The 24354-nt window shown below is 37.8% G+C and overlaps 1 protein-coding gene across 1 annotated transcript in view; it reads left to right on the top strand.

Annotated features, from left to right (window-relative positions):
* Nucleotides 1–464: 464 nt before the first annotated feature.
* Nucleotides 465–24354, top strand: part of SLC41A2 (solute carrier family 41 member 2) — a 55241-nt gene continuing 31351 nt past the window's right edge. The window contains exons 1-6 of the mRNA XM_065859905.2: nt 465–845; nt 8438–9181; nt 11302–11409; nt 16140–16211; nt 17080–17224; nt 19087–19233. Coding sequence (XP_065715977.1) covers nt 8627–9181; nt 11302–11409; nt 16140–16211; nt 17080–17224; nt 19087–19233 — 1027 coding nt within the window. The 5' untranslated portion in view covers nt 465–845; nt 8438–8626. The remainder of the gene's footprint in view (nt 846–8437; nt 9182–11301; nt 11410–16139; nt 16212–17079; nt 17225–19086; nt 19234–24354) is intronic.

The following is a 24354-nucleotide window of genomic DNA, read 5'->3' as shown; positions in this document are numbered from 1 at the left end:
CTGAATTTAGTTTAACACAGGCAGCTGATTTAAAGGCACTTACTTGCACACTTACATGTCAGCGCTTGGTGTATTCAGTGTATAGAGTGACTGGCCAAGATCAAGTATATTCCAACTGACCCAAGCACTTAAAAAAAATGGATTTCCGAGGAAGCTATTTTTAGCCAAGCTGCAGGAAAGAACAAAAATGTCCTCACAGCTGACAAAACGCTGACTCTTGCGCTACGCTGCCAAGAACGCTTCTGCAAAGTGGAAGCAAAGGCATCGTCGCCGCCTGCCAGGGGGGCACCCCCGCGGCTTGTCCCACTCCCCAGCCTTTTGTTTGCCCCAGCCTGCGGGGCCGAGCTGTGCCGGGCGCCGCCACCGGAGGCCGGGCTGCCCGGTGGGGCAGCGACAAGGCGCAGCGGGAAGGGGAAGCCCGCGGGTCCCCTCAGCGTAGGCGGCGGCGGGAGGGGGTAGTGACAGGCGGCCGGAGCTCGCCCGGGGGTATCGAGCCGGGCTGTGAGGGATGGCGGGCCCGGCTCCTCCCGCCACCGACCCCGTCCCGTCCCCTCCTCTCCTCTCAGCGGTGCGGGGCGACGGTTGGCGGCGGCTTGCGCCCCCGGCCCCTACTCCGCCCGCCGCCGAGTCAGAGCGGCCGGTAGCGGCGGCGGCTGCTGCGCACCACGGGCCACATCATCGCGGGGGCTGCCCGCCCTCCCTGCCTCCCGCCGCTTCCGCGCCTGCTCAGTGGCGGCGGCGCTCACCTAGCCCCGGAGCTGTCATCGCCGCCGGGCTGGTCCTTCTCAGCCCGCCGTAGCGATGGAGAAGGACCCCGGGCCGCTGCCGGCGTCGCCCTCGCCCAGGTGAGGGGAAGGCGCGGCTCGAGGGAGCGGCGGGGGCGGGGGGCGAGGGGCGCTGGCCAGGGGAGAGAGGCCAGGGCGGGCCAGCGACCTGCCGCCCCCGGGCGAGGGAGGCGGCGGGCGGGAAAGTTTCCTCAGGAGCGGCGGAGCTGCCGGGCGCCGCGCTCCCCGGGAGCGACGCGTCTGCCCCACCCCAGATGCCGAGGGGTGCCAGGGGGCTGTGGGGTGCGCGGGACGGCCCGGCCTCCTCCCACGCCCGGTGCCCACCCTCGTGTGCGCCGGGGCTTGTTCCCTCCCGTCCTCCGCGCTCCGGGCCCTGAGACCCCCGCCCGCCCTCGCAGGCTTCCTCTGCGCCCTACTCTCCCCCGCCCGCCGGTGCCGGGGCATGCTCCGCTCGTTCCCGGCCTGCCCGGCTGCCCTGCGCCCGGCCCGCGGATGCTGAAGGACGTGAGGCTGCCCTTGCCGCGGTGCCATGCGCTCCTCAGACCCCGGCAGCTCTTCTCCGTCATGAGCACATAATTATGCACTGCTCCAGGTAGCCTGGACAATGAGCCTTTTCTTTGGTTTCTCTGTGAGTGCTTGAGATCCGCCCAGCATTTCCAGTGGCCCTTATTCCCTGGCACTCTGTACAAACCTATGTGCTTGCATGTCTGTTTACCACCTTTACACCTGTAAAAATGTGCCAGAATCTGCAGATGCAGTTACTAGACAAGCATGGAACCTGTACCTGAACAGCATACGTACAGACTTCAAGGATCATCTTTTTTGTTTAAAAGCATTGGAATTAAAATGTGATGGTACATTTATGCTCTTTCCCTACTTTTCTGCTAAAACATGGAAGCTTTTACTTTCCTTACTCTACTTTATACTCTGTCATTAATTTTCAGTTAAAGTTCTAGCTGTGTCTCTTTGTTTAATTTCAGTGAATATTATAATTCCCCTCCCAGCCCTGCTGTCTGGGATGCAGTTGTGTGTCTTCTTCACTCGTATTTCATCCTGCATTATAGACCACACTACATTAGCCAGGCTCTGATAAATGAACCATATAAAACTAAATAGTTTTTTAGTCTTAGTGTCAGGAGCAAAACATAAATACCTGAAAAAAGTCTGCTCACATATCTTTTCTAGGTATAGTTCTAGCAGGCTTTAGTAGACATCCTAAGTTATCCTCACTTTACCAGTTCAGTAACGTTGATAAAAACAGAGCAGGTGGCAAGACCTGTTTTGGCAGCATTCCCTACACATATTACCTCAAAGAGACTGTGAAACTGGAACCATGGATACTGTAGTATGACTGGTAGACATTTCAGAAGGAAAATATCATTTTCTTTTTAAATACCTTAGGATATTAACCACAAAAAACAATGTGAAGTCTGTATCCTAGTGCCTGAATTAATAAGCAATTTATCCTTCCTGACTGATGACAGTAGAAATCTGTAATCAGGATCCCAAATAGTACAGTTACCACTCATCCTGGTAAGCACCTATTGGTTACTTAATCTACAGGCCTGCATTATCCCTTATATTTCAAACTTTCCCACCTTCTTTTGATGGGCTGGAAGTGATTTTTCCTGATATTTTTTCTGTTGGTATTCCATTTCGGTGATTTTACCCTGGTCACATTTCACACTCTTGCTACCTGGTTTCTCTCTCTGTTTTGGTCTCTTCTAATTGAGTTGCCTTAAAAGTGAAGAGGCAAACTAAATCTTTTTCTGACACTTGCTTTTGCTTGGGGCCAAAATCGAAAGCTGCCACGTTCATGAAGTGGGATGAGGCAGCCTCAAACTTGTCTGAAAACAGCCTGAGGCTGGCAGCTCTTTCACTGTCTTGTATTCAAGAAGGCATCTGTATGTTTTCCAGTCTTTAATACCAAACATTAGGTATCTGGTATAAAGACTCTTAACCCAGCACACCACCTTGGGTTCTGGATTCTACAAAATGCTTAATAACAGAGGCTATTTGTTTACTCTCTCTATATACTGAGGTGATATGATGTAGCTTTCACTTTCTGCTGATATATTCCTAGGATATGACAAGGTAAATGAGTAGCCACAGCTGTGATAAGGATGTCAGTGTGACACTGGGAACCTCTACATATGCAGGACACGATAATGGAGAAGAAGCCATGCAAATCCCTGTATCACCTGTATAAACATTATTCTGAACTTTAGAAAGTCTGCCAAAACCTCATATTTCAAACTTCACAGAATCTCAGAATTGTTGAGGTCGAGAGGGATCTCTGGAACTGGTCTAGTCAACCACCTCTGCTCAGTGTAGGATCAAGTAGAACAGATTGCTTAGGGCCATGTCCAGTTGAGTTTCAAATATTACCAGGGACAGAAAGTCCATAACCTGTTTGGACCAGTGTTCAACCACCTTCACAGTGAAATAAAGCTTTTTTTATGCTTAAATTGAATTTCATGTGTTTCAGTTTGTGCCCACTACCTCTCATCCTTTCACTGCAAACAGTCTGGCTTTGTCTTGGAAGCTGGAAAAGAATCCACCTTCATCTTTGCTTCTAATGGCAAAATATTAAAGTACAGTATTTCATTAATGTTTCATTTCCTTTCCTGAATATTCATTTCCAAGGCTTGTTCTTATATCAAGAGATGTTTCTCAGGCAGGCATATTTAAGCTATTGTGTTTCATTTTAGACTACTTAGAAGTGCAATGTGGAGGTTATTCTTACTTTAAAGGATTACCTGTAAAAAATGTTTGCAGCTTCTAGGAAAAATGGGGTTTTACTATGGTGTGATTAGATTTAGATCCTGTGAGAGCCCTCAGTATTCTTTAGATAAGTGTTATCTTTTGGTTTTGTTAACTAAACCCGGAAAGAAATTAGTTTTCCTAGACTTAGACTTTTATAAATATTTGTTTTAGCCTGTCATAATGGTGACGCTACAAAAGTTTCATATTCAATGGTTCACCACTCTTCCTCCTTCCCATTTTTTTGAAGGTACTTTAAAAAAGCACAGTGCTTTAATTACTGATTGTTTTCATGCTTTCAATAAACTATCAGTAGTCTAATCACTAAATCATCAAATTTAGCTGTAGAACCCAGTCCTTTAATCTTACTAGTGCTGGATGTTCTTTAAACCTTAGATAAGTATGGAAGGAGCATCTCCTTCATATGCTCTTGAGAACTGAATCGTGTGTGTCTGAAGCAATGTTGGCAATTCATTTGGATAATAATGAAGAGCATTCGTGCTGCCCCTTCCTGAACAGTTACATTTTCCTTGTCGTCTTCCTCTTCCTTAGATGAATCAAGGTCAAGCCAATCAAAGGTGAAGGATGGAAAAATGTGATAGTGATCAGGTGTTCAGTTTCATAGCTGAAGTATTGGCAACATTTTAAAAGCAGTTATCCATTTCCTAAAGTCAGCACCTCTTCCAGTTCATAGCTGTCTATTTTCTGCATGATGTGCTTCTGCTTGTCTATTTTCCACGATATATACTGTCTCTGCCTGTATTTTTAAAATTGCTGTATGTATCCATTGTATTAATTATTAATGGGGAAAGTTGTTTTGTTATCTGTTGGATTGCTGAGTGTCTAACTCTTCAGAAACAGATCTTCAGCAAACAGCAGAGTATGGCTGTATTTCCTATTTGTGTATGCTTGTAGGAGAGGTGAACAAAAGACAGTAATTATTATCTGTTATAAAATATATGAAGGAAGAGAAGAAACTATTAAAAGTAGGTACTTAGGAAGCAATAAATATATGGAAATTCTTATGTCCATAGTCTGGCCAAAGCTCATTGTTTTGCTTATAGGGACACAGAGAAGGTGTCCTGTCATTTCATACATAACACGCCAGGTAGGATAAATTTGAGGCTGCTTTTTGTCTTCTCAAAGGATCTCTGTCTCTCTCTTTTCCGTTTTTTAGTACTTCACCTTTCTCTGTAACCTCCTGATTATATGGTGAGAAACCACATTTATTTATCTCCTTTTCCTAGAGAAACAGAGAAAGGGATTTTTGAGATTTTTACTTCCTTTTCCTCACATGAGTTACTCGAGTACAGCTTGCTTCTTTAGCTGACTATATTTTTTTCTGGACAACACAATAAACTTGGCATTGTTCTTGTCAATGATAAAGCTTCCTAGATGTTATTGTCCGTAAGAACATACTGTTCGTTAGACGGTTTGCTGCATTTTATAGGTACAAAAAGCCCCTAAATTACTGCAATATTAGCATCACATAACTTGGGATAAAATTACTGCATCTGATGACATTTGGAAAATGATCTTTGTTGGAACAGGCTTTCAGAAATGAATAGTTACAGCTAGAAGGCTTAGTAGTTATCTCCTCTCTGTATTCTCTCAGGAAGTAATTTCCCTGTGTAGTATATTTTTCAGTTTGTCTTCTTAAATTCTCCTTTTTCAGCATTTATCATTAGCTCACTTTTTGTCATTCCGAGTCTTTTTGGTAGGAAAAGCATAAATGACTGTAATCCAAACTGTTTTGAACCATTTCAACTGTTAGCTGTCCATGCTAACATCTTCCTCCCTTTGTAATTTGCTAGCTGACCAAATCAATTTCTGTTCCTCTTTTTTTTTTTTTTTTAAGTGCCACTTCTATCTGTTAACACTTTCTCATATTAAATGAAACAACAATATTCCCCAAAGATTTGTTTCTTACAAAAAAAAAAATTGTAAAAACATAAAAGGAAAAAATTCCGTGTGTTAAAATATATGGATAATTAAACCAAATATTCTTGGCCAGAGTTCCAGACCAATGAATAATTTCCATGAGTCACTGTTCTAGCACTCTGGTGATGTGACTGGAGGACATATTGGAGAAACCACAATGAGAGCCAGACTGCCTTGTTAAAGCTATTGGGAAATTTTCTCAAGGTATTTCCCCGTGAGTGAAATAGAATCCTTCATTTGTTACTCTTCCACTTCTCCTCAAACAAAAAAAAAAACAACCCACCATCCCCCCAAAACCCACTGAGATTGTGCTAGGTCTAAGTACTTGTCTTTCATCACAGACACTTTTACATCTTAATTCTACATCCCATTCTTGATTTCTGTCATGAAGTTTCTTTAATCTCGATGTTTCTTCTGACCAAACAAAACTCGGCTGGCTAGTGATCCAAAGCTTTTCCCTCTGTAAGCTTTCTAAATAGTGTACCACTTCCCATCGTCACAGAGCACCTGGCAACTTTCAGCACCCAAGGCTATATGCTTCCTGAAATTTTAATTTTCCTCAACTTCCACGAACTTCTCTTCTCTTGTATTCCTCTTAATCCTTCTATAAAGCTCTTTGCCGATGTCATATAAGTTGATAATAGTTAGGTTGCCAGTTTAATGATACTTTTTTTTTTTTAATGCAAAATTTATTTTCTTTTACTTGGATAATGCCAGCTTTGGGCCAGGAAGAAATAAAATTACCTCTTCTTGTTCTATTTTTCTGTAGCACTTAACAGAGCATGATTTTGGTCTGTGGTTAGAACTCCTCTGGGATAGCAGCAAAAGTTGTTTTTTTACTCCTAATTAAAGCATGTAGAAACCAGAAATGAGGCCTGGGTTTTATGCTAAAAGGTTCAACATACCAGAATGTACTACAGATCAGCAAAAGATATTGTAGGAATCTTGGTTACTTAAATTCCTCTGTTGGTCTTGTGGAAAAAAAAGATTGCTTTTTCTTGCAAAACTTCTTTCTAAATCAAGTAATAAATTCCATTGTCATTTTTTAAGTTTCTTGGTCAGAACGCTCTTGGATAAAGCCATTCATAGAGGGAAAATTTTCATGTTGCATCTGAATCATCTCTCCACTCACAAAAACAAAATAAGGAATTCTGTGACCAGCAGGACTTTGGATGCAGACTCACTGTGGCCATATAGGAGTGAATTATCCTGCCTAATGTTTGAATACACCTTACAGCAAGGGCACATATTTGGATCTCTTGTAAGGCTGCTAGTTACTAAAAGCTTTGACATCTCTGCTTTCTGTCAAATCTATCTGAAATTGCTCCAGAAATACTGAATGACATAAAAACATTGAAATGGAGGGAAGTATGGGGATCATAACAAAAATGATATGATCTTACGAGCCTGGTTTTCTTGGGAAAAGAAGATGCTCTTAACCCTAAGCCCTAACCTCTAAACCTCCCACTCTAAACCTTATTTCCTGCAGTCTGTAGAAATATGTTTTCTCAACTTTGCATAGTTACAGTGCCCTGAGGCTGTGGAATTGTGGTATCCCACATCATGCTGTCTGAACTTTGTTTCTTTGTTTATACAAATAATTTACCTGTATTCATGGAGTCTAGTAATAAATACCAAAGTCAACAAAGCTTCAAGTCAAATGAAAACTGTTGATCTTTTAGTAAATTACCGTAACTATTATCGCAACATGAAAACTGAAGAAGAGGAAGGTAAAGTGGCTTCTGATGGAGGAAATATCAAATGACTTGAAGCTGCCAGTATATAATTATTAAATTTTCTATCATAATGGGAATTTCCAAGTGGAAATTTGAATCATATTAAACGAAAAAGATACATTGCATTTACATGATTTGCAGAAAGTGAAACAAACTGACCACTTCAAGTGTTAATATTGATCACATAATTACATTTTAGTGGTTACTAGTCATCAGAACAACCTGTCTTTCAGGAAATATCTCCAACCTACACCTCATGCAAAATTAAATTAAAATCAGATTTTTATTATCTTAATTATCCTAACTCCTAACATTTTTCTGATTTTAATTACATTTTAATATGGCACATTTATGAATATTCTACTGCAATTTTATTTTAAAATTAGACTAATTTAAACTATTTTAGACTAATTGGTCTGAATTTACTTATTGTCACCTTTCCTTGATATTGTAGTATTTTATGAAAAAAGTTCCAGTTTTCTTATGTACATAGTAGCTCTTTATATTCAACATAATTTGTGTACTTGCTTCAGAAGAAAATTCAGTTGCTCTGATTTTAAATTAGCATGCTTCTGAGTTGTACAAATTAATATCGGTTGACATTTTTTATGGGGATGGAGGGCAGGTACTGTCAATACATGGCACCTTTACCACCCAGAATATTGCTTCGGGTTTGATATTGTTTTGAATATTAAGGTTTTCTTCCTTATTTTTGCTGTGTTCCTTGCTAGTAGCATGGAGTGGGAGGCACAACAGTGGCCCATCATGTGGGTTCCATTTATCACTACCCCTGCACCTTGCAGAAATACATTTCTCTGGGGACCTACTGCTTTCAAGGCTGCTGGAAGTTTAGGGCTGCACACAGTATCTGCCTGAAGTCTTAGACTTGCAGGGCTTCCAAAACCTGAAGATTTTTGGCTTCCTGGGCTTTAAAAGGGCAAAAGCTGGGCCGCATTAGTTCACTTAGAGTCCACTTTGCTGTATCTTTCACTGGGAAGTATAACGGTTTGTGCAATGTCCTCACCCACCAGCTTTCCCTTTTTACCTTCTACTGCCTTTCAACTTCGGCAGTTGAACGTTGGAGGAGATTGACATTTCTACAGATACTTGGAAAGATACTGGGTGATCTGAAAATTTGAAGCAGTATCTTGTGGCTTCTGTAGTGTTAAAATATTTTGAAGCTTGAATACATGTTTTTTACTTTTTTTGCAGATCCAGTCTTGCTTATGGAATTGTTGAAGATCTGAGATCAATGAAAAAACATTTTTGCATGCAAAAAAGGATCATTTTGTTTTATCTGTTTTAAAATCATCAAGTCTGGCACTTGATGACTCATCTACAAGATTTCATCACTGACGTCTGAAGAATAAAGTGCTTTTCCACCTTTACTTCTGTAGCACTATGACTAACTGTAAAGGCAGATCTACCATCTCCAAAACGAATAGCAAAGTTTATGACAGAGAAGGTTTTGTAAACTGGACCATAAATCTTAATACAATTCAGTCTGATAAATTTTTGAGACTGCTTTTGAGTATGGTTCCTGTTGTTTACCAAATAAACCAGGATGAAAGACACAAAAAGGTGAATGGTGTCTGGCAAGATGGATTACAACCAGCAGGACACAATTTCAATGTTAGGTCTGAACAGCACACAGAGTACCATCACTTCTCAGAACCAAGTTTTCACAGTAGCAATGGACACAGCCCTTCTAGCTGTAGCCCTAAATATGATGATTTTACCAGTTATAATTACTGTGATGGAATGGACACATCAGAAACAGATGCAATGTTGCAGCAAGACAACCTATCTAGTGACAGTAATGAAGATGTCATTGTGGAAGGAAGTAGAAAACAACCCAAAGAATCAAGTAGTATTATGGCGTTGCAGATACTAGTACCTTTTTTGCTAGCAGGATTTGGAACTGTTTCTGCTGGCATGGTTTTGGATATTGTACAGGTTGGTATTTGCTTTGGAAGTTTTTTTTTTAGCAGGTAGTCAGAATTACAAACGGGGATGGGAACAGGGCTGCAAAGTCACATCCACCTTGAAATATAATTGTAGTACGTCCAGAGAAGTCAGATTAACATGGTTTGTGGTAGCAGATTTAACTGATACTACTTATTCAGGAATACGATAAAACAGAACTTTCTCTGAATGTTTAGACTTAAGTTTAATAATATTTTTAAAACCCATTTTGGAGTATTATATTACTAGGAACCTACCAATACGGAACATTTTTAGGACTAGTTTCTAGCTTAACACAGTTGTAGATATCAGCGGTATTTCAGTGGAGTTAAAAGTAACAGTTGCCTATGAAATACTTCTTTGTGTAGTGATATTTGAAGAAAATTCTGGAGAAAGTAACAGGCTACTGGACTAGCTTATTTTCTTGCCTTCTCTTTGCATTTTGCAGGCTATATATAGATTTATTTCCTGCCTAATGTATGGGGAGGTTTGTTGTTGTTGTTGTTTGTGTGTTGATTATTTTTTTTTCTTGAAGAAAATTCTTGTAAGTACAGAACTCATGGATTTACTCTTCTTGTATGAGTAGACTCACAAAAATATGAAATAACCACAATATTCAAACTGAAAGACAGTTGAGTTGGGTTTGTTTTGGGGTTTTGTTGTTGCTTTGTTTTTGTTTTGTTTCATTCAGCCTTAGGGTTTTCTTTAGGTACGCTTAAGGGTTTACAAAGTTAATTTGAAAAGGAGTAAGAGTTGACTACCTTTGTCACTCAAAATCTTGGGAGTGTAAATTAAGTTTGGACTTCAATCAATTGCAATGAAAAGACACTTTTATAAAGATAAAGGAAAATAAGAATTGACATGCAAACTGTACTGCTTCTTTGCACTGTTTTACACCAATCTTGTGCTTTGTTCATTTGCATCTTACCAATTTATTCTTCATACAGTTGCTTTGTTTATACTCTGTTAATATATAATTTACTTCATGATACAGCATAATGATCAGCCAAAAGAGGCAGTAGTGCCTCCTGCCACTACTGGCTTCCAGCCAAATGTTTCACCTTGCCTTCCTTTCCTAAAGGGAATGTAAGTGTTTGTACAGCTGGGTTTTGAGCTGGACTGAGATACATATTGATTTTTCCTTCTATATTACTTTTAATCTTGATTGGTTTCGCAGTCTGTCTCGCTGTGAATGAGATAGATGTGACACAAAGGCAAAAAAAAAAAAGCTAGTGCCAGTACTACCTTTTTTCACCTTAAACTAAGCATTACATTGTGATATCAATAAAGCAAGATTTTGAAATGTGGCAGAACATGTTTTAAAAATGAAAGTTTTAAGACAACAAAACATTCTAAGTTTGTTTTTTACAAACCATTTAATGGCTATTCTTTCCCGGTCGTATATACATATGTAACTTCACATGTAGGAAATTCTCAGATCTTGTTTACTTTTGAGAATTGAATCTTTTAATTTTAATTAAAATAATAATTTTAATTATTACAAATCCATGAATGCAAATACAATTTACAGTTTTGTTAGTTTATCTAAAGTTGGTAAATTATTACAAATTAAATACATGGATTGACAAACATATAAACTAGCATAGAATTTCTGTGCTGAGAACTCAGCACACAAAAGAATAAAGGAGAGTTTGTATTTGTTTGCTTTATAAAATTTGGGGTTTTTCCTGTTTTTGTGTGGGGTTTTTACACAGCTGGAAGGGAAAATATGAAAATATTATTATAAATATTATTATAAATTAAGAGCAGAATTCAAGAGCAGTCATAGCACCTGGTACTATCTTAGAGTAATGAAACAAAGCTTTCAAATTAATGACATCTTTTTTTAACTAGGTTTGTTTTAAGGCCAAGTTTTGTAGCTTACTTCGGGTATTCTCATCTTTGAAGTAGTAACATGCCATCGTAAATCTATTTTATCTAGATAGATATCAGTTCTGGTTTTAGACTTTTAGGTCTAGTACAAAAAGAGTAGGATTTTTTTTGAGAGGCCTAATTTATGAGTAACTGATTTTTTTTTTTTAATATATGTTTTGTGGATGGTCTAAAGATAATTTTTCAACTGAATGTTTCCCACTGTATCCTTTACATAGCACTGGGATGTGTTCAAGAATGTTACTGAAGTTTTTATCTTGGTTCCTGCGCTTCTTGGTCTCAAAGGAAATTTGGAAATGACCTTGGCATCCCGTCTGTCAACTGCTGTAAGTAACTTTCTCTTTCCCTTTGCTCATCAGATATATGTTGTAAATATTTCAAAAGGAAAACAAATCTTTGGAACAGAAGTGTTTTATGTTTATGGCTTAATGTGACTGTTACGGGGGCTCTTTAAATCTGTTATTAAATTGGTGAAGTTAAAAATATGACCCTCTTCTAATCTCTACACATCAAAATTTCATTTCTTTGGTCTCTTCTAAATCATCATTCAGAACAGATAAAGTAGATTTTTCAGATTACATGTGTATTCTGTAAAGTTATCAGATCTCTTTGGCCTTGATGCGGTTTGAATAGGCTAACAAAATGTATACATTTTGAACATGTTTTTCTGAAGACCACTTGCATGGCATAAAAACAAAACATTGCTAACATTGCTACTCCACACCTTTGTTGATCAAACTGTTAGAAACTCTTTTGTAGCTTTCTTGGTAAATAATTTTATTCCTTTTCTGTTGTGGGGTATTTTGGGCTGTCTGCTTATTTTTGTGTGTGTGTCAACACTGTAACATGGCATAACTGTTTTTGTCTTCTTTCTTACATATTTGTCATAGCTCTTTTCTTTATCTCAGGGGATATTCCATTCCTTCCTTATTCTAACCAAAGCAAGCCAGATTGCCTTGCCATATAGCTTTTTTTTGGTATGTGTGTGAATAACTATAGTGAACAGAATGTTGTAATAATGTGTCAAACTATTTCTGGTACCTGAACTGGATATCTTTGTAAGACACTGCCTAATGCAGTGTTTCTCCTTTGTAAGATAATTTTTCCATTTTCCGGCAAGACCCCCACTCTCTACCTGTTCCTATTGGAATGAATTGTCCTAGAAAATGTTTGATCAAAGGTGTATATAACTCCAGATGAGACCTTACTATGGCTTTGTAGAATAGCACTTCCCTATTCCTCTGAAATATTGATCTTGAAACTTTCTAGGTTTATATATACTTATTTTCCTAGCAGTGTCAGATTTAGACCTCACAGTCGCTTTGTGATCAATGACTCTGCCCTAATATTTCTCCTTTTGTGTTATTTTCATCTGTCACTCCCATCTTCTGGCAGAAATATTAGTCCATATGTGCATGACCATGCTTTTCTATTGTTGATTTTCACCTGTTTTCGTTACTGTAGTCCTCAAGGTCATCCAGTTTTTGTATGGTAGTACAATGCCTTGTACTGACAAGGTCTCCCAGTTTTCTGTCATTAATAAATTCCATTGCCACTTTATATTGAGTTTTTGACCCAATGCACACCATGCTGGACATAGCCTTTGCCATCCTATGAAGGTTTGCTTGTGTCATGCCCATTATAGAAATCAATTACTTTTGCCCCATATCCGTTCTTTCATACATGAGAATTGACGTGTTTTGTTTTCTCTATCAGTGGCAGCCTTAGCTATTCAGTCTGGTTTTCTGCTTGATCATAATGCTCTTACTTTTCTGAGTATTCTTACTGTTTCTTAACACTATTTTGTGCTTAAACCTTACTGCCTTTACTGTCAGGCATGAATACTTTTGTTTTTTACCTTATTTTTTTTGTGTTGTCCTGTTGCTTAATTTGTTCCTGACTGATAGTTCATGGCCTGAGGACTGGAAGCGCTTATATTGCATAGTGAAAAATACACCAGGTCCAAGTTCTACCAAGTGCCTTACTGAAGGCTTAAAAAAAGTGTCACAATAAGCTCCACCGCTTCTGCTTCAGTTAACGGGATCTTTAATTCTTTATCTCAATTGAACTTACGACCTTTATGAGATATGAGTCTAGAACTTCTTCTCTGGGCCAATCAGTGGCTGATTTCCCCATCCTCACCAATGCTATCTTGTTTGTCAACCTTGCAGCTCTCAGGAGACATTTGGAAAAGGGTCATTCAGACCCTTTTTCTGCTCTGGGAATCTTGACCTCTGTTCATATTTTCTATCAATTGTCACCAAAAGTCAAGGAGTTGTTCTCTCTCTCATGCACATAGAAAAAGGGTCCTGGAATTTCCACAACACTAAAGTTGGCATCATGACGTTCAGCTCACTTCCCCTCAGCCCGAAATGGCATGCTTAAAAGTATCCCAAAAAAGAATGTATTCCTAACTGGAGAGTTTAATAAAAAAATCCTGCAACTGGACCTGTAGTTTATGTGCCAGTTCTCTCAGACCTCTATAAAAGAGGTGATTCTGACCTTTGCACTCTTCACATTGATTTAATTCACCCCTACTCTTTTGAGCCATCCGATCTTTAGTCCTGTCATCCTCATCCGAAGTGAAAACTGAAGGGCATATCTAAACTGTTATTTGGGTTCAGTTGTGTGATTAATCTTCCTTTCTCTGGGCTAAATTATCAGCAGCTGGCTTCCTACCAGATACTGTCTTTACAGTAAATGCAAGACTGTGTCATGTGAATAGCTTTACCTTTGCAGAGGAAATTTCATGAGTTCAGCATTAGAACTAATTTATACCCCTCTTGCTTTGTGAGCTTAAAATTGCATCTGAATTTGTAGATATCTGTGGTTTGGGGGCTGTAAAATAATCATCTTTAATCCATTGCAATTATGTAGACAGCCAAAAAGCAATGCCTTGCTAGCAAGTTTCAACTATCTGCAATATATCTGGTTTCGAGTTTTGTATGATCACCTTCATTTATCTTGTTGCCCAAATGCCTATTTTGGCTGCTTGTTTCTGGTCACTTCTGTCATTTCACTAAACCTGTCTTAAGACTGTATTTTTAATCTACCTCGTGGCATAGCTTGTTCTTCTCTTTGGCTAGTGTTACGGGAAACCCTTCTCCCTCCCCCCACTGCTGTGCTGCGGGAACTGTGTCAGGTGTACTTAGGTCAGCTGCCTATTCACTGCCAATATTTATGTTGTGTGATTTGTATTCTTCAGCTTTTTTCTGTTGAGTCACTCTCATTGTCTCAGTTTACACTGTTGTCTTTTCACCCTATTATTTTTTTTTTAAGAGGAAGTAAAAGAGAAAGAAACAAACCAAAAAACCCCACAACACTGAAACAATACTCATCCAGTCATCCTTGTAAAATTATGCAGACTCTTGTTTTTACTGTGTTATCAGGGTTAGGCATTAGCAACATGACTCTACAAACTTTTTGTTTAGGCCCATCTATTCCACAGTATTACAATAAACTTCATCTTACTTTATGGAAATCTGCAGCTGAAGGGAGTCATCCTGCTCTTTTTCTCCCTTCCAAAGCCTAAGAGCATTTCTGCCTGGTTAGGTGGTTGCATGTGATGAATCAGATCATTTTGTAGAAGACAACCCCTTTTTGCGATCTGAAAAAAAGCATTTTCCATCAAACCAGCAAGTAAATTTATGTCACCATGAAATCACTTGTGGAGTTGGTAGATCTGAAGAAAGAAAATGTGAACATGTAGTTGATAGTAAGGAAGAGAACTATGCCATTTGGCAGCAGCTCACTTTTAGGCTGGATCAAGCATTTTTCAAGATTACCGATTAAACAGGGATTTTTTGGATACTTTTCAAAAAATTCTCAAAGGAAAAAAAGAGTGAAGCTCTCCATAGCCTGCCATTTTGTTCATTTAGCATATATATTTAAGAAGGATGCAAAGGAGATTCTTATCTGCACTTCCTTAAATATTGTTGTAATATCTAAACTTAATGCATGTATTTGCAGAGCTTTGACTGCACTTTGAACACTGTAAAATATTCATAGTGTAGATCGAGATAAAGTGTGTTGTTGTATTTTGAAGTTTTAAAGTTAGCATTTCTTTTAATACTTTATTCCTTGCAAGCCATTACTATCACAAAATGAAAAATGTGGATAAGAAATGGAAGTAAAACCAATTGGAAAGAAATTATCAAAAGAGGAAACATACGTTAAGTCTTTATCTGTTTTGAGGAGCATGTTATCTTAAAAATTAGTACTCTATGGGAAAAAATACAATAAAATTTGTGCTCCACATTTTAGAAATTGTTCAGTTAGCTCAAAAGGGAAATTATTTAAAATATAGTCATACTGCAGTGGTATGTACTGTTATTCAGATCTTGTCCTCTAACTCATAAAAAGAAGTAGGAAATACATTATAGAAGAATACGTATGTACTTTTAAAATTCTTAGAATAATTTATTTGCTGTCTTGCCAGATGTTGCCTTAGGACTGGACTTAGATCATTTACAGCATCATAAGTCTCTAGCTGTATTGTAGAAATGAGAAGTTAGACTACTAAACAGTATTAGATGTAGTTTCTGATCTTTGTTATGCACTTGGGGTTTCTCTATGCAAGTAGTGTCATCGTAGTCAATTAACACACTTGCAGGAGAGTGTGTGTGTGTCCACATACACTTGAATCTACACAATTTTCTATTGACTCATAGAATTTAAGGCCCAAAGATACAAGTTCAGTCTAAAGTGACTGAACGCTGAGAAGTTCCCCTTCCAGTCACTGATCTAATCACTGGTGGTGCTTGGACATTCCTGGAATGGAAGGTGGCTCGTATATCTTGCACAGTAAACTGTACTACATGCAGTGAACAGCATCAAGTTTAGCTACTTCGGGATAGATGCTGTAAGTACAATCTAAAATCAACAGCAATGCTTGACTTGAAAAGAAATATAGTTTGGTTTTAACTTGCTTTCAAAATGTCTCCTTTTTGTATGAGTTGAATTATTTGTGAGTTTCTGCCTTGTTAGTGTGTTTTCAAGTAACACAATTTTAATTACAAAATATGAAATGCCTGAAATTATTTTGTAATTTTGACAGGTAAATATTGGAAAAATGGATTCTCCCATTGAGAAGTGGAATCTAATAATTGGCAATTTGGCCTTAAAACAGGTAAATATAATGGGCTTATTTGATTTACTCTTGGAAGTGAGTGAAGTTATTGAGAAGGTCCACCAGAAGCATTGGTAGGTATGGAGATGGACAGTGTTATTGGGAAACTAGTTCTACTACACTGGCTTGACATAAAATGTTTGCATGACTGATTTTTTTTTTTTTTGAACAGTGTAGTTCTTCTCTAAACCAATATGAGCTTATATTTATCAGAAAAAGAGGTGAAGTATTATTTGTGACTATACCAAGTGTATTTGCGTTTTAATTATTCTGAGAGAGAATCTGAGGATGATTAGCAAAAAGTTTCAGATTTGGCAAAACATTTTACATTTGCTCTCTCAAATATTTTCAGTACAGTGTTTGCATTAGATTCAATGTTTAAAGTAATTATGTGATAGAGCTTTTGAATAATAATCAGTATTTTAAATAGCTGGGTTGTTTGAGGAAAGGAGTGTTTGTTCTCCAGTGCAGCTCTTTCTTATGATTCGTAACAATTTCATGTTCATATGCAATAATACAACATGCTCAAATAATAGGAGAAATGTTTATGCTGTGACTTCGCTCTTTTAAGTGGCTTAGGAGCCTCTTTAGGCATTTCAGCTTTGGGTCCTGACAAATCCTCAGCTCTTTTTCCTGATTTTACATCTATTATTATTGAGTCTCTGAAATGCTGGTAAAGCGTTTTCTGCTGGCATAAGATTTTTCTTGATCATCCAAGATTATCATAATCTCTACAAAATAGGTGAGCATGCTCTCTTTACACCTTGAAAATAAATGTAGATAGGAGGAAGGAGTAACAAGAAATGATTTTGTAGTCCTCCTAAGTCTATCTGGTTTAAGAATTGTTCGCCTTCTCTTTCTTTTCCAGGTTCAGGCAACAGTAGTTGGTTTTCTGGCAGCAGTGGCAGCAGTTATATTGGGCTGGATTCCAGAGGGCAAATACAGCTTTGACCATTCAATCCTTCTGTGCTCTAGCAGCGTAGCAACTGCCTTCATCGCTTCCCTTTTACAAGGTAAAAGGAGTATATATGTTACTTTTTACAGTAACTTAGTTTTCTGTGAATGCTGAATGTATGTGATGTTGCTATTCCTTAAAATTTTAAATCCAGCAAGGTATAGCTGAGGATAGGATGCCCTTTGGCAGTTTCCATGTAGGCCTGCATATTGCATTCCTCTCCTGTCATATTCTTTGAAAAGGTTTGATTTGCATGACCCTCCTAAGCATATCTAAAACAAAAGGTATGGGGTTTTCTAGGTTTTACCTAATACGATGGAGAACTCTTCTCCACTGCTTTCTATATTCAGTAATGTACAAAATATATTCTTAGTACTGAACAGGGAGAACTTACTTGTAATTAAGCTTGAGTGAGCCCAGACGATAGATAGCTCAGCTGAATCCAAACTTCATGGAGGCCCATACTGCTTATTTGTTACTTTGTGCTCTGCTTTGTATCTGAAGTGAACTAATTGGCTTGTTATGTGAAGGGTTTGGGCCAGGTTCAAGTCCCCCTCTACAAACAGTGCCAATGTCTGTCTGGGGCCATATAGCATGATGAATTTAATCTTCCCAGTTGTCAGGAAACATTTAAGCATAAAAGGTGGTACTTAATTAACATGAGGGGGGGAAAAAGATGCCTCTAATTGTGACTTATTCTTGATAAAAATACATAGTCAGTAGTCTTAAAAATAGTAAATCAGGTAAAATGTTTAACTTCCTTTTTTTTTTACTAATTTGATATGCTTACTTATGTGAAAATTACAAAATTGTTAAAAGTTTTGTATGAAATTAAGAGCACACTTATTTTTTAATGACTACAGAGCCACTGAGTTTGATCATTCATATAATAAAAAGCAGCAAGAGAACTGGGGAACATGAATGCATTTTTTCTGCTTCTCAAGTATAATTTGGACATGAAGAGAAACTTTTGTTGTTATCTGGTGATGGGCCAGCACAGGAAATTACTTTCTAAGCTTTATCTGCCTACACATGAAACAGGTGCTTATGAAATACTGTGATCCTACAGGATCATTTCATTTCTTTCTTTTGAAAATTTAATGGAGTGTAACTCTTTAGGCAGTTTCTCTGAAAGTGAACTCCTAATGTAGCCTAAAATACATGAAAGTTATAATAACCAGTTTTTCAAAAATTCTTTAAAATAGTGGTATACACTGTGGTATACACAGTTGAAACTCTTATGTGTATTATATGATAAAAGGGAAATTACTTCAGTTATGCCAAAGAAGATTGTTAATAACATTGTGTATTTTAGTTTTAGTAGCTGCTTACATTCTGCAGGGAAATGCCTCTTAGAAAGTTAGTGTTGCTGTTTATAGGGGAAAAAAAAAAAGTAGAAACCAACATCCTGAATTTAAAATATTGTAATTCCATAGCAAGTAACATTTCTATATGTTGGTATAGCGTCTTGACTTTCAGTGGTAAGTCCATGTCTGAAAATCTTGCACAATATCAGATGTTGAAGTATTTAATGTTATGTTGTTTTCAGCCTAGTGTAATTTAAATTTCAGTCAACTAAACTAAGTAGTGTGTAGAAATAATACACTGCATATTTTTTTCTTCAGGAAATGGCTCATTTACAATTTCATTAGTGCTAATTCTAATAAGAGACTAAATAGTTCATTGTACAGATGTTTCTTGATTCTGTGTGTGTGTGCTTTATTTTTATTAATATATAACGTAGTTTTTAAAAATTGCTAAAACTTAAAAATACAGGCATCAGTCAGGTGGAAAGAAGAATAGTCCTGGGGCAAAAGCACTTACTTGTTATTTACCAAGTCTGAAAGTGTCATTAGCTTGGAATTTTCTGTGGAGTTACAACAGTAGATATGGTTACTGTACTGTCTTTATTGATTCTAGGAATAATAATGGTTGGAGTTATTGTTGGGTCAAAGAAGACTGGTATTAATCCTGACAATGTCGCCACTCCTATAGCAGCAAGTTTTGGAGATCTTATCACTCTTGCTATACTAGCATGGATAAGTCAGGGTCTTTATACTTGCCTTGGTAAGTATGTTTCTTAGTGTATATGTCTCCATAGAAATCTCTTTTAGGTTAGGAGGGTGGGGAGATGGCAGGGAGGGAGAGGTTTAGAAAACCTTTTAGTCTGACTGACTTCTTTGTCAACATTTATACTGTCGAATGATGAATCTTAGGTTACAACATTATGCCATGATCTTTTTTAAGATGATAGAAGTCACTAACCATAATCTTGGCACAATCTACTAATATCTGAAAGACCCTCACAGTATCACAGTCAGTCTAAACGTGAATTAGAAACTGGAGTTGCTGAATTTATTCCGCCTTTTGGGAGGGGAGGGAAGCTGTTTCCATCCAAGTTTTGAATGCCCACTCTAAATCAAATATTTGCTTCCCAGAGCTCTTTTGAATTGTTCTCTCCTTGCACTAAGGGGAAGGAGTTAAATTTGCTATCTTGATCAGCTACTCAGAGAGGAGCTCTGCTTTGAGAATTTTTTTGGTCAGGGTGTGGTTTTAGGCAACATTCAAATATATCTTGAGCTACAGCCATGCCCAGAAATCAAAATAACGGTAATTTAAGTACTTAAACTAACAAAAGCAGGTTTACAACTTGTATTCAAAGAAGTGAAGCCTTATTTTAGATTATTTGTGCTTTGTGATTGCTATGACTTAAATGATTTATGCAAAGACTATTGTGAGCTCCCTTCTGATTCCTTCCAAGTGCCTTCCAGCTCTCATTGCAATACCTGATTTCCTCATCTTCGCTACTCCAGCTTCCAGTGCGTTTCCTCATGCTCTTTTCTTTCTCTCACAGTGTGAGAATTCCGTGTCTACCTACTGTTCCCTGTGCCTGTGCTTGATTTTACTAGCACTTCCTTCTGCTTTTTTAGTAAATGAAATAACCATTTCCAGCTTCTCCAAATAATGGCCCCACTCTCTTTGTTGCCCTTGTTTTGTTTTGCCTTATAAATATGGTGACTGTATTTCAAACATAAATCTGCTAATTTAGCTATAGCTTTCTTCAGAACAGCACTTTGTGCCGCAAAAGATGAGAAAAGGTATAACCACTCTGAATAGCTGAACAGTAAAGGAGAGAGGCCTTCTGAATACTGACTACAGAGGCCAAAAATCTAATCCTACTTCATGTGTGAATTCTGTCTGACTTCTTGAGGACAGTTTTTTGCTGTTTGCAGTCTGCACTTCGTCTCTTCTACTAGTTACTTGCATGTTTCTATCATCCCTTTGAAACTGTTTTTCTGATTTCTAGGATCCATACTGTCTAAATCCTATTCTCTTAAAGGAGCAGAGCACTGAACAAGGTTCATCATCACAATGTCTGCTAAAAATGAATATGCCTATGGTGGTTATTATTATTATTAGAAGCATGCTTAGATTGCTGATGCAATGAAATGCTTGATTGTCACAAAGGAGATGTGTGCTTGAAAAATGAGAATGAGGAACTCAAAAAATCAATCTTTTTCTTCGTATTTCTTCATCTCTCTCATGAAGAAACAAAAAGTGTGAAAACATTTTCTCATAAGAGGGAATGTTCAGAACAATATTTAAAATTAAATTATTGGTGCAACTGACTCCCTCCAAAGAAACTGTTTAAAGTATGTTATGTTTTAAAAGACACTAATTGTAGACAATTATGGTATAGTATACCACAGGCCAAATTTTGTATTGTCCATAATTGTATTACTGAACATGAAGATATCACCGCATATATTCTTTACATCTGTGCTCATTGTTCAAGCCTTTTTATGTAAAAATTTGAGCTGTTCTGTGTAAGTATTATGATATCAGTCAGAAAAGGCTTCTAATAGGACTCAAGCTACCTTGGTGTCACTTGCTATTTCATTTCTTAGTTTTCAACTGATGATTTTATAATTTCAGTATTTGATTTTTCATATTAAGAAAGTTTTCATGTGATGTCAGCTTAAATGTGGCAGTGTGCAATATAGACTTCTAAAATATTTTCTATATTTTTGTTAAAACTTTAATGGTATTGCTTATTTCATAACTATAATGAAATATTTTATATTATATTTCTCAACACATCCTTTAGATACTTCTTTTAAGGAAGTTTATAGACTTACAGTGAAAAAGACATTAGTAAAGTTTTTTTTTAACTTCTTTCTTTTCTCCTGATGAGAAGAACAGAGAGAAAGTGTCTGTTCTCATGGAATTTGATGTTTCTAGCTAATGCTAGGAATGGGATAATAATTAGAGTTTAGCTCATTAGAGACTGTTTATCTAGATTTGTTGCTATGCCCAGAAATCTTACCAGACTGAAACATTGGGTTATTCTACTTAAAATAGATTTCAGGTCCCAACAATTTATATGTTTCATTGTAATTCAGTTCAGAATTAGGGTTTATGCCAGTCTGGGTAGGCGTGCAGCTGGAAGAGGTTGCCCAATTTGGGTTAACACTGAGCTAGGGTTATGATTAAAATTTATTCTAGTCAGGACTGTGTCTGATTTAAAATAATTAATGCTAGACTTCAGGCTTTAAATGTTAACTAGTCAGTATTTTAAATGAAGTTTCTAAGGAACTTATGCCCTGTAGTTCAAACTTCATTTTGGTTTTAAAAATTTTGCTTCGTAAACTACATTGTAATGAATACACCATTTTTTTCATTCGTTTCCTAAAGCTCTTCCCTACAAATAGTAGTTTCTTATGTATTTGCATTGTAATGTTCTCTATAGAATTGCCTGTGTGACCCATATGACTCAAACACAGTAAATCATTACTACTGAGTCTGACTGTTTTTCAACAGCACCCTCTACTCCTTTCCATTTTTTTTGAGTTGTGGTCATGGACAAAACTTATTTACATGTGCTGGTATTTTAATAGTAGCTGGATTTTAATAGTAGCTACATTTGTCATTTGTAAATAAACAATATATACGATTTTGTGAATATTTCTAGTGCTGCTTCCTATGCTATATATAAATTACAGATAATTTGTTTCTTTTTTTAAAGGAGTAACTTATTACTGGTAATACTTCAGTTTCTATTCAAACATGCCTTTTTTTGGTTGATTTTTACTTTTTAAAAATTCATCTAAACCAAACCAAAACCAATAAAAACCACTAAACCCCAAAAAGAAGACAGGGAAGGAAACCTGGACTTATATCTTCCTTTCACACATTTCCAGAAATTTAAATGTCTAGTTACAGGTGGCCTAATGTATCTCAGAGGAATAAAAAATGAAGTGAGGCCAGTTTGAACTGATCCTCTGTGACTTTTACAGCTGTCATGGCCACTCAGATTTTACTCAGCCATTGCAGTTGAAAAGCAAATCCTGCACATGTGTAGGGGGAGTGATTAGTGCGCTCGAGTTCACTTCCAAGAGTTACTTCCAGTTTTCTTTCTATGTGGTCTTCAGGAAATACTTATTTTTTGGTGATATAATGGCTGCTTCTGCCTTTTATATTTTTTTCAACATCTTTTCATTTCTTTCTCTTAGGAAATGGAGAGTCTTTCCAAAGTAAGAACATACCACAAAGGCCTTGGAAATGCGTGGTTTCCAACATGCACATATTTGAACTATGAAATTGTAAAAAGGGATAAAAGTATGGGGTAGCTTCAGCTCAGGAGAGGTGTACAAAACTGTGAATGGCAGAGAAGCAGCATTCAGAGAATAATTAGGCAACAGGTTACAAAAATAATTAAAGAAACCTTTTTACACAATATGTGATTGGGATGTGGAACTTCCTGCCATAATGTATTAAGAGGACCAAAGTGATTTTAGAAAATCTTTCGATAAATTAATCAGAGAAGAATCCATTAAGGAGTATTGAAGAGACAGATGCAGACAGAAATCTGAGGGGTGAAATCCCTGAGGCAAACAGCAGCAGAAACTGGCAGAGCACACAGAAAGCAGCATCACTCTGAACTTGTCATTGTCTTCTTTCCACAAGCCTGAACTGTTGGCCGTAGTCAGACACAGGATACTGGACTAGACGAGAACTTTGGCTTCACTCAGCACAGATGTCCTTATGTTCTTTCTGTCCTTTTCCTGCTTTCTCAATGCTAGAATAACAAACACAATGGGAATGTTGCAAAGAAACCCACAGTTTATGGGCTAGTAATGAAGCAGGTGGGATTCACCTTTGAACTGTATTCTGAATTAATCGTTTCCTGCTATGGTTTATTAGCCTAACTGCTCAAATGTACTTAAACAGAGGTGTAAGTTTCTAGCTGCTGTCTGCGAGGGAAGAGTTTTTTTCAGATAACAAGACTGGAGGTGGGGAAATTATTTATGTACAAGCTTTATGCTTGTCTGTAACAGCTGTGCTCAGCCTCTGGTTTGATACGGTGCTTTGTGGCGCACCCGGAAGAGGCATGCAAAAAGGAGTGTAGCGTTTTTACCTAGCCTAAGGCCAAATGAAACACCTTGTTTGGTCACCATCATATATATAATTTCTTAAAAGTTCATCTGAGTGTTTTAAAAACAACGGCAAAGCCATCAAACACGGCAATTTGAATAGCAAAAGGTTAACAGTTCTTTCTGCGTTAACAATTTCAAAAGAACCGTCTCTGTGGATGGTTGTCACACAACTGAGACAAGCACTAGAGGGCTCCCCGGGACCGTCGCTGGGACTCGGCTGCGGTTCCTCCATCAGAGAACGGGGGATGATTGGGAATAGAAAGACCCAGTGTATTAAGTGTGGGGGTCCGTGCTGCTTGTCATTTGTCAGTAATTATCCAAAGACTTCGCTTAAAGCTTTCCTTTTTCTTTTCTCATAGAATGTGGCTGAAATATATAAATTTGTCTCCCGTGCGTGTTAGATCTGGGTTGATAAGACAAATTGTGTGATTCACATTATTATTTTCAGGTTCCTATCCATTGCTTTGAAGTAATAAGTTTCCAATTTACCTCTGATTCCTGCTGGAGCTTGCATTGTTTTCAGTGGGACTGCACGGAACAGTATGTCACAGTAGATAACCCTGCGCAAGGAGTAAAACATTAAGCATCTGAGTTCTCTGAACTAGAAGATGAATTTATGTCACTGTTTACTAAAAGGGACAAGGGCTTAAACTATAATAAACGAAGATCAGTAAGGACTCAGTTGAGATCCTTGTCTCTTTTCTCTTCCCTCCTTTTTTTTAATTTAAGATCACAGTCAGAAGTTCATTGA

Source organism: Patagioenas fasciata, chromosome 1 (genome assembly GCF_037038585.1).
Source record: "Patagioenas fasciata isolate bPatFas1 chromosome 1, bPatFas1.hap1, whole genome shotgun sequence".
NCBI classification, from domain to species: domain Eukaryota; kingdom Metazoa; phylum Chordata; class Aves; order Columbiformes; family Columbidae; genus Patagioenas; species Patagioenas fasciata.
Note: the sequence above shows the minus strand (reverse complement) of the source record. Positions and strands in the feature narration are given on the sequence as shown.